At 36.3% G+C, this 11,325-nt stretch overlaps 1 protein-coding gene across 1 annotated transcript; it reads left to right on the forward strand.

Annotated features, from left to right (window-relative positions):
* Window positions 1-8,084: 8,084 nt before the first annotated feature.
* Window positions 8,085-9,803, forward strand: LOC110865043 (berberine bridge enzyme-like 8). The gene has a single exon (XM_022114238.2). The coding sequence runs from the start codon at window positions 8,085-8,087 to the stop codon at window positions 9,690-9,692; it is 1,608 nt and encodes a 535-aa protein (XP_021969930.1). The 3' UTR covers window positions 9,693-9,803.
* The last annotated feature ends 1,522 nt before the right edge of the window (window positions 9,804-11,325 follow it).

Consider the following 11,325-nt stretch of genomic DNA (forward strand, 5'->3'; position numbering starts at 1 on the left):
AGTAACCGGCAATATACGCCAAAATACGATACCGTAGAGACATAATACGCCATAATACGGAACAATACGACAAGTAGAGACATACTACGCCATAATATGCGATAACACAACACGTATAGACAGTCTACACCCTAATACGACACATACATACAATAAATGTGACAATACCGAACATCACTGACACGACTAGTACGAACAATATATGCCATAATACTGAACATATTGACAATATACGTCATAATACAACATTTAACGACAAAATACGTCGATTAGTGATACCGTACGACACATATACATACAACACGACACGTTAGAGTACATGTGGATTCCAAACAAAATTACACGTAAACATAGAATAAGATACCACGCGGAACCGAACGTCACGGAAACGACATATATAGAAGGTATTAATCATAAAATGACACGTAATGACAAATACGACACGTATATGCATTGAAAAGGCAAAAACTAAAATTATGAAAATTTGATTTTACCCCTATACGCATTGTATAGGTCAAAACTGGGTCGTATAGTAGGCCAATACGAATCGTATAGATCTATACGATCTGTATAGACCCCCTGGATATAAAACAAGGGGTTAATTGATAAATAAGGGGGTCTATACGACCCATATAGACCTATTCGATCCGTATAGACCCCCTGATCGTATAGGTCTATACGAGTCGTATAATGGTAATATACGTGTAACGTCTCGCCTTTTAGAACTTTCCTCACTTAGAAAGATTAATTATATTCCTATTTTTGGAAACTTATATTCGTACTGTATTCGTATTTCACTTCTAGCTTCGTAATTCAAAACTTTAATCGTAATAAAAAACTTGACCATTTTATGTAAATTTATACCTTGATTATTCGTGTTTGTTTTGCAATCAAGTCACATACAAGTTCGTTACACCATTACCTTTCACGCAAGCTTGAACTTGTTTACTTACAAACTATCGTAATTTGAAACTTTAATCGTAATTAAATTCAATCCAATTTGACCGTGAAAAGTATGAGAAACAAAGAAAATGTGTAGAAAAGAATGTTCTATGTGTCCAAGTCTTGTGATTCAGAAGATATCAGCCTCCTGCTCTGATACTACTTGTAGATCCTGGTGTTCAATTACGTCACGGAAATATCTAAACCTATGTTTGTTGTGCGGAATCCATCAAAAATAAGAAGAAACACAAGATTTCACAATTTTCTGTGTTTTATAAACAGTCTTCAATAACGGTACAAATTTGACAGCGCTTCGCCCCAAAGTCCACACTTACACGTTCTAAACACTTAGTCCGACCACCTATATATACTAGGTTTCATTCGTACGAACTAATCAAACACCCTCGCACGAACCTGCTCATCCGTGCGGATGAGCTTCATCCGTGCGGATGTCCTCCTTCGTAACGATTAGCTTGGTTTTACACATATAATACATATTTAACAATTGACACTACTAGCTCTATTACATTAAGACGTAGGCGACAGACATATGCTTTAACACAAGCTCAAACTCACTGTTTTAGAACTTTTATGACTCTGCCAACACTTGAATTTTTGGGAGATTTGAGAGTGTTTTGGAGGTCTGTAAAGGGATTAGGATGTGTAGAGAATGTGTATTTATAAGTGGGTATTAAGGTTTGGGCATTTAAGAAGGTAGTTGGGAGTTAGGAGGAAGGAAAGTGGGTAAAAGTTCAAAATTCGCGAAATTAAACATCTGGCTGAAAAGTGGGCTTTGCCGCGCTACGTGACAAAGCACTAGTGCTCCTTCGCGTGGCACGTAGGAGACATGTTTTCCAAAATTTTTCAAATTGTTCAGTTTACCCCCTGAAGTAGATTGTATTGCTTTTTCATGCTAAAAGCTCATAGTTAAGCATATTTTTGGGTATTTAAGGTGTATGCAAGTATTATATAAGTATAAAACACGTATGATCACATTCCAAAGTGAATATTAAACTTAAAGTATGGTTCGGTTTTGTATATAAAACACGTATTTGGTGATTGATTACATATTTGTAGAAGTATGATTAAATAAGACTGATATGAAATACGATTTCCATTATGATCAAAGTCTCAGATTTACAAAGATTGAAGTTGAAATACGTACTACAAGATAAACAAGATACAACGAAAATACGGAACGTTACATACTTCGTCTCATGTAAACCTCGTGATTTCACGGGGGGAGAAAGGAGCAATCGATGCCTTGAAATGGCTCGATGAAATGGAGACAGTGATAAATATCAGCGGTTGCGCTGAGAAAGACACAATCAAATATGTGTCTCAATCATTTAAAGAAGATGCCTTGACGTGGTAGAAGGCCTTGATCCAATCCACAGGGAAAGTCTCCCTGTATAACATGGGTTGGAAGAAGTTTGTGGAATTAGTTAGAGAAACTTATCGCCCACCGCATGAGGTGGAGAAGGTAGAGCCAGAGTTCCTAAAGCTGGCCACGGAAGATTCTAACTGTAGGGAATACACCTTAAATTATAATTCGCTTTCTAGGTTAGTACCCTACCTAATTACCTTGGAATCTAAGCGTATCGCAAGATACATAGAGGGATTAGCACCTAAGATTAAGGGAATGGTGAAATCCTCGAAACCCACAACCCTTAGATCTGCTGTAGATCTAGCACAATCTTTAACCGAAGATGAAGTTTGGTTAAGAGCGGCTAAGGCCGAGATAGATAATAAGAGAAAATTGGAAGATACCCACTATAGAGATTCCAAGAAAGGTTGAACTGATTCAAGAAGGAATCAATCAAGGTCAAATGATGACAAACTCGAATGTGGAACATGCGAGAATAGCATTTTAGAAGATGCCACTTGGAACCACAAAAGAATTGCGGTATCTGCAAGAAACCTGGCCACAAGACTCACGAGTGTAAATACATCAAGAATGTCATTTGCAATGAATGTGGTGAGAAAGGCCACATTAGGACTGGATGCGCAAAGCGTGCAATTGATGGAGGTGCCAAGGCTAGCGAAGCCAAGACATGCAATGTTAGAGCCTTTCAATTAACCACTAGGGAGGCAATGAAAGACACGAATGTTATTACGGGTACGTTTTTCATTAATGATGTTTATGCAATAGTCTTATTTGATTCCGGAGCTGATAAGAGCTTTGTAGACCGTAAGTTTTGTAAACTGTTAGATATACCTTTAAGAACTTTAGATCTAACATATGAAGTTGAAATGGCCGACAAAAACATAAAAATAGCCTCCAAGATCCTAGAGGGATGTGTTATATCCATCAAGAATCAATCCATTCATATCAACTTCCTATCGATAAAACTAGTCGGATTCGATATAGTTTCAGGTGTGGACTGGTTACCCCATAACTAGGCCCGTATTGCTTGTGATAAGAAACTTACTAAAATCAAATTGTAATACCCCGTGTTTCGAAAGTCAAAGTACAAGTCAAAGTCAAAGTCAAAGGAAGAAAAGATTGCTAATTGCGATCTGTCACTCCTTGCTTAACTATGGATTGTACACCGTGACTTGTAATCGAACCCTTTTGTTTATTTGCTTTAGTTGTATTATGTGGAGTATCTGTGTATAATCGAGGTTTTAATCGCATGTTTAATCGCTATCGCAATTGCATTCGCAACGTGATTGATAGGTTCTGTATATTGTTTTATGTGTGTGTGCTATTTATATGTTACTTGTGCATGTTTATTTATGTTTTGAGGTGATTATTCGAAAACGCAATCGCGACTCTATCGCAACGCAATCTAGTCGCAAACGCTAAACGCAAGTTGTAATTATCCTAAATAACTTTATGATTGTATGTTAGATATAGTATTTGTGTGGTTGTTATTAAACTATCGCATCGCTTAATCGAAACTCGCTTAAACGCATCACACCGCTCAACACGCGAAACGAAATGTCGAAACGCAACCCGTCGGAGCCACTCGATCGAATGACCGTTCGATCGAATGGCCATCCGATCGGATTGCCATCCGATCGGATTGCCATCCGATCGGATTGCCATCCGATCGAAGTGTCATTCGATCGGCACGCCATCCGACACTTGCTCCTCATTTCCCTTTTTGGCAACCTATAAATACCCCCCTGTCTGATGTGACAGCTCTCTCGTACTTGACTAGCACGCTCAAGGCTTTCTTTCCCTCGATTTCTCGCGATTCATGTAAGTTTTCAACTCAAATCTTGTACTTCTATGATCTACACGCACTTCTTCATCATTTTCACCTTTGAATCTTAACTTTTAACCGTGAAATTAGTGGATTTGAGGTGTTCTAGGATGATGTCATCATTGTGTTCTTATGAACTTCAAGTTTTGGCCTCATTCCACCAAGAACAACTCAGATCTGAAGGATTTCCACATGATTTAACAATGATTTCGCATAGGTCTAAACATTTTCAAAGTTAAAAGGATTGAAAGATGCTTTTCCAACTTTCTTTCAACTCTTTTACACTCAATGCACTCAAAACCGATAGAATCAGAGCTCGTTCAGGTCTTCTACTCTTCCCTAGTGATGTGTCGGTTTGAGATCTGATTTCTATCAACGAGACAACCGATTTCGGGTTGAGCATGAACAACCGTCACGAACAGTTAACTGAACGGATTGGGGTGATTCCTGTTCGATCGGATAACTTGGGACTGATGGAAGTTCCTGTTGTTTAATGCGTTGTCATACCGTCTCGATCAAACCGCAAAACTTTCAAAGCTTAACAAATTTCTCAAGTTCAAGACGTCCAGATTGTGGAATGGATTGCCATCCGATCGAACCGCAATACGATCGGATTGCACTTGGATTTCAACACTTAAACTTTTATAATTTTCAAAGATCATCAGCTTCTAACGGATTGCCATCCGATCGGAAGACCATCCGATCGAATGACCATCTTGCTGTGAACTTGTTCTCAAACTGAAATGTCTCGCCAATCGGATCGCTATCCGATCAAATGAGCGTTCGATCGATCAACCTGAAGGATAGAGATATTTCTCTGTTTTCAAAATGCTACAACGAAAACTTCAAAGCCATCATACACAAACACATCCTTCCCAAACGAATGTCAATCCGACCGAATGACCATCCAATCGGATTGCCATCCGATCGGATTATCGTTCGACACTTGGTACACTTTGCACCGTTTTACGCGCTGTTCTTCGCTTATGCTATCGTTAACTGTTCAGGCTAATCTCTAAGCGCTCCCTTCAATCCAAGACAGTGTTTATTTACTAAACACGATATGTGAGTATACTCGATCCCTTTTTGCTTTACGCACTTTTGGGTGTTACATACGTTACTTATGCTAAAGCACATCGATCACACAACGCAACACTTTAATACGCTGACCTCTATTGCATGTCATACGTGTTACTCGATGAATGCTTGTATGTTATGTTTACGCAGTGATTGTTGCCTGACGCCTTAGCAACGATAGTACTATAGTTTGGACTCAGCACCTGTCATGGACAGAGGTTGTTAAGGTTATTTCTTCACGTGTCACAGTGGTGATATGTGTTGCGCATTCTACAACTCGCAGTCATGTCTGTGCATATTTCATTGTCGATAACCTACATGCTTCACTTTGCTACATATTACATGCTTGTTACGCGTAAACACTTTCGAAATCTACTATATTATCAAACTTGTATGCTCACTTTTACACTATATGTATTGATCTCTATTTTAACGTATGTGACAGGTGCTTAGGATGCTTGCTTGCTATTTGATGGAATTGAGCTAGGATGGAGTCTAGAAACAAACTAAATAAAATCTGAGTTGTCGGAACATTTGGTCTGTTTTTGAGAAAACAATATCTGTAATAACTGCTTTTATTTGATATATTATGGTATGGGACATAATGATAAATATCCGGTAATTTTAGTTGTTATGGATTTCTCCTGAACAATCGGTTTCGCTCAGTGCCGCGCCCCGATGTTTCCGTCATCTGTTGGGGTGTGACACAAATCCCTGTCTGGTGATATACTCACATTCCATGGAGACTGCCACTATGGATTGCTAGAAAAAGCTTCCATGCATAAGGCATCCAAGTGTCTACAAAGAGGATGTGTCATTTGCATGGCACAAGTTACCATAGATAACCCGAAGCCGAAGATAGAAGACATCTCGGTTATATCTGAGTATCCAGACATGTTCCCTGAAGATTTACCTGGTCAACCCCCGGATATGCTGGTCAAGTTTCGAATCGACATTTTACCTGGGACGGCACCTATAGCCAAGTCTCCATACCATTTAGCATCAACGGAAATGAAGGAGTTAAAGGCGCAACTCCAAGAATTGTTGGAGAAAGATGCCGATGAATAATAAAGAAATGATAAAAGAAAATTATTATGTGATGGCTGATGAATAATAAAGAAAATGATAAAAGAAAATTATTGTGTGATGGCTGATGAATAATAAATAACTAGGGTTGTAGTTACCCACGCGTTGTGCGTGGACGCGGTTGGAATTCAGAACGTATTGCACACGATGACAACCGATAAAAAATTTTGTAAAATGAATTAAAATGATACATTAATGAGTTATGCTAATTGCACCGTAACTCGGCTCTGAACATCAAAATAATAACAAAAGGTAAAACGATATAGTAAATAACAAAGGTAAAATTAAGGTAAACGAAAAAGAAAACGATAGAAACTTGGTCGGTTTTGGCGCGCTCGTTATAGCAAAGAAACAAAATTAAAAATTATGTTTAAAAAAGTATCAGCGTGTTCCTTAAAAAAATTAAACTAAAAAAACCCTTTGCCACACTCGTTATAGCAAAGAAAAAGAAAACTAAAAAATATGTCTAAAACGGTATTAACATATTCGTTAAAAAAAACTATTTAGGGGTTTAAAAAATTAAACTAAAAAAACCCTTTCCCACACTCGTTATAGCAAAGAAAAAGAAAACTAAAAAATATGTCTAAAACGGTATTAACGTATTCGTTAAAAAAAACTATTTAGGGGTATAAAAGTGATTTGGTTAAAGTAAAAGAAAAATAACAATAGTTAAACTACATGAGTTGTAAATGAAAAAGTTTACATTAAATAACGAAATAGAATAAAGAAAAAAAATTAATGAATTTGTAAAACATGCATTAGATGTTGTACAACACTATTTATCTTCTCTTCTTTAATATTATATATAATAGAGTTAATTACATAGTTAGTCCCTGTGGTTTAAACAAAATAACATAATTAGGTACTAATAGTTTAAAATCACCTTCTAGGGTATTAACTTTTCATTTTGTAACGTTTGGAGGTATTAACTTTTAGGGTATTAACAAAGTTAGTCCCCATGGTTTGCACAAAATAATATACTTAGATACTAATAAAATGTTATTTTAAACCTACAAATAATGTTAATACATCCAAACGTTACAAAATGAAAAGTTAATACTTTATAATGTGATTAACTATTAGTATCTAAGTATGTTACTTTGTGCAAACCACAGGAAATATCTCAATATAATATATAATGTAAGTGTAAAGAAGTTTTTCGTTGTTATCCAAACTTGTTTGTTAGGCTTTGAATTTGTTTGGTATTTATTTGTCGAAATGAAGTCGTTGTCAAGTTGCTATTTCTTAATCATCTATTTTATTATTACTCTTAATATTAATAGTTACAAGTTAAAATGGAGGCCTGTCTACTTGCTCTTTCTTAAACAATTTAATTTTTTTTAGGATGAGGGTATTCTTGATATAAACCATAATTTTTTTTTTATTTTTTTTAACACTACAAAACGGTATGACAGGGTTAAAGGATAGTCCATGCTACCTCTTCAAATACACTAGCTCCGACCCACTGTGCACACGTTTTTAGTTCAAAACATATACTATTTTAAATCCAAGTTGTGCAATGAAGTCAGGGATCATAGGATACGACGGGTACCGATGTTTTAGGGTTTTAATGTATGTAATACAATCACAGTAGTTTTGAAAATATATTCTTTGAATAGGACAAGTGTTACAACTCAAATTGTTTTTTTTCAACTTTCTGTTTAGCTTGACATATTTGAAGTCAAATATAAGTTTCGGCTTCCAATCGATCGTCTATAAATTGCATGTAACTTGCCAACCTCAAACCATGCATACCATATTACAAAAATGACAACTATATCTTCTTTCAACAGGCAACTATCCATTTTAGCTCTTCTTCTTGTCTTCCTCTCTACCCAATCTTCTGCAACTTCCAATGCTGTTACCGATTGCTTCATTCGATGTTTAAACCACCGGTCGGACCCTTCCTTTCCGATAACCGGACTGATATACACTCCCGGAAACTCATCTTTTCCCTTCGTCTTGCAAACTTACATCAGAAACCTTCGGTTCAATGAATCTACTACACCAAAGCCGATTTTAATCATCACTGCCAAACATGTTTCACATATTCAGGCAGCTATCATGTGTGGCAAAGATAGCCGGCTGCTAATGAAAACGAGAAGCGGCGGCCATGATTTAGAAGGTCTTTCCTACGTTACAAACTCAAACGAACCCTTCTTCATTGTTGACATGTTCAATTTCCGGTCGATTGATGTGGACATTGAACAAGAAACCGCATGGGTCCAAGCCGGCGCGACTCTTGGTGAAGTCTACTATCGAATAGCCGAGAAAAGTAACACTCATGGTTTTCCGGCGGGTATATGCCCCACGGTTGGTGTTGGTGGACATATTAGTGGTGGTGGATGGGGTACCATGATGAGAAAATATGGTCTATCAATTGATAATGTTGTTGATGCGCAATTAATCGATGTGAATGGCAAGTTATTGAATCGGAAGAGTATGGGTGAAGATTTGTTTTGGGCCATCACCGGTGGTGGTGGTGTTAGTTTTGGGGTGATTCTAGCATACAAGCTCAAACTTGTTCGTGTTCCAGAAGCCGTGACCGTATTTAGGATCCAAAGAACATCGGAACAAAACCTCAGCGCCATCACCCAACGGTGGGCACAAGTTGCCGATAAGCTAGATAACAATCTTTTCCTTAGAATGACTTTGGATGTCACAAACAATACAAATGGTGAAAAGACAGCCCGTGGTACATTTCTAACATTGTACCTAGGAAACTCCAGGAATCTTGTTACAATCTTGAACAAAGATTTCCCCGAATTAGGGTTACAAAAGTCAGATTGTATTGAAATGAGTTGGATTGAGTCTGTGCTTTACTATACGAACTTCCCTATTGGTACTCCAACCACCATGCTTTTAAGGCGTACACCTGAAATACTAGCCCGACTCAAGAACAAATCCGATTACTTGAAAACCCCTATTTCTAAACAAGGTTTTGAGTTCATATTCGAAAAGATGAAAGAACTTGAAAGTCTAACGGTGGATTTCAATCCATATGGTGGAAGAATGAGCGAAATATCCGAATTCGCAAAGCCTTTCCCGCATCGATCGGGTAACATAGCGAAGATTCAGTACCTAGTAATCTGGGACGAAAATGAAATCGATGCGGAGAATCGTTACTTGAATTATTCAAGAATGATATATGATCACATGACTCCATTTGTGTCTAAAAACCCTAGATTAGCATTTTTGAATTATAGGGATCTCGATATAGGTGTCAACCACCATGGAAGGAATGCTTCAGCTGAAGGTATGGTTTATGGGCACAAATATTTCAAAGAGACGAATTACAAGAGGTTAAGACAAGTCAAAGCTAGAGTGGATCCTAAAAATTACTTTAGGAATGAGCAAAGCATCCCAACTAAATAAGTATGACTTTTTCAGGGTTTGAAAGTCAAATATTGGGTTTGAAAGTCAAATATCAGATAATAATGATACAATTTTGACTTGTATTTTATACAATCAAGATTATATGATTCTCCATATCATAATTGTTTTTTTTCTATATACAATCAAGGTTATATGATTCTCCATATCATAATTGTTTTTTTCTATTAATGCAAGCACCATCTTAATCATTTGAATAAAGTTATGTGTAATAGTTGAACTAAATCGTATTCTTTTGAAGTGTTGTTATATTAATTAAATTAAATAAAACTATTATACTTGTGTTTATATTGGGTTTGGATGTTCCATCGAATTGTTTATAAGTGTTGTTATATTAATTTAATTAAATAAAACTATCATATCATACTTGTGTTTATATTGAGTTTGGATGTTCCATCGAATTGTTTATTTGAATTACCTTTTTTAGACTATATGATGTGTCATAAAGCAGTGACGGATCTATACCAAAATTTCAGAGGGAACGTTTAAATTCTTTTAACGTACTTAATGTAATGTAAATGAATTCGGGTCAGGTCATATAAAGATAAGATAAGCAAACAAAATTTTATATAATCTTTATATAATCAACAAAAGTACGTCAAATAACATCATTACCAATGCATAATGAAAAACAAATATTGAAAACGTAATATCTCTAAAGTTGTTCTCTATAGGCCGATTTTCATTTTTTGAAATCTAACTATAACATCATCATCTAGCGAGACATTCCTAAACTAATATAACAACAATCACTTAAGTTATCATCATCAAATCTAATACAAGTTAATTACTATATTACATAACATAACTAAATATGTATAAAGATCTATACATAAGCCATAAATAATGAACTATGTATAAATTACTCTTAGAAACTTTATATATAATAATGAATGAGATATAAATTAGCTTTTAGAAACTTTCTAATATATATAGGTTTTTGACAACCAAATATCTCGATTCTGATCATTCGAGGTTCCACTTGACAAGTCTAATAACTTTTGCCATGTTAAAAATATCTTGATTCAAGAAAAATAAACCTAAGAACCATACTTTGAAACTATAGTAAAACTATACCGTACTAACTAATAAAACCTAAGAACCATACCATTGTAACTATCCCATAATAAGAAAAACGTTAATCATATTATCAAGTTATCCTTAATTTTGTCTTTCTCTAAAAAATAAATCTTTTTTCCATTTGCCTTTCCATTTCAATTGCTGCTCTTGTTCCTTGATCAAAAGCAATCACAAGATTTTTTCCTCCAAATTGTCCAATTTCGATGAACCCAGCGATTAGTCGAGTAGGTTGATTGGGACCTTGCTTCTATCTTTGCCGGGCGACTGTGGCAAGTCTTGGTCGGTTTGGGTGTGCTAAAGCTTTTCTTCGACCGTTTAGACGATGACCAAAACTTGTTGGCTTAAATGGTGGTACGAATGCCATGTTGGAGATTTTTGAAGAAGCTCCCAATAAGGTATTATTGTAAACCTGAAGCCGTGATGGATTCTATATTCATTATGGGTCATGGTCATGACGTCCTCATCGCTTGAAACGTTTGCTCGTACACGATTATTTGTCACAACCCCCGATCCCTGATCCCCGGGAACGGGCGGC

Source organism: Helianthus annuus, chromosome 6 (assembly GCF_002127325.2).
Source record: "Helianthus annuus cultivar XRQ/B chromosome 6, HanXRQr2.0-SUNRISE, whole genome shotgun sequence".
Lineage (NCBI taxonomy): Eukaryota > Viridiplantae > Streptophyta > Magnoliopsida > Asterales > Asteraceae > Helianthus > Helianthus annuus.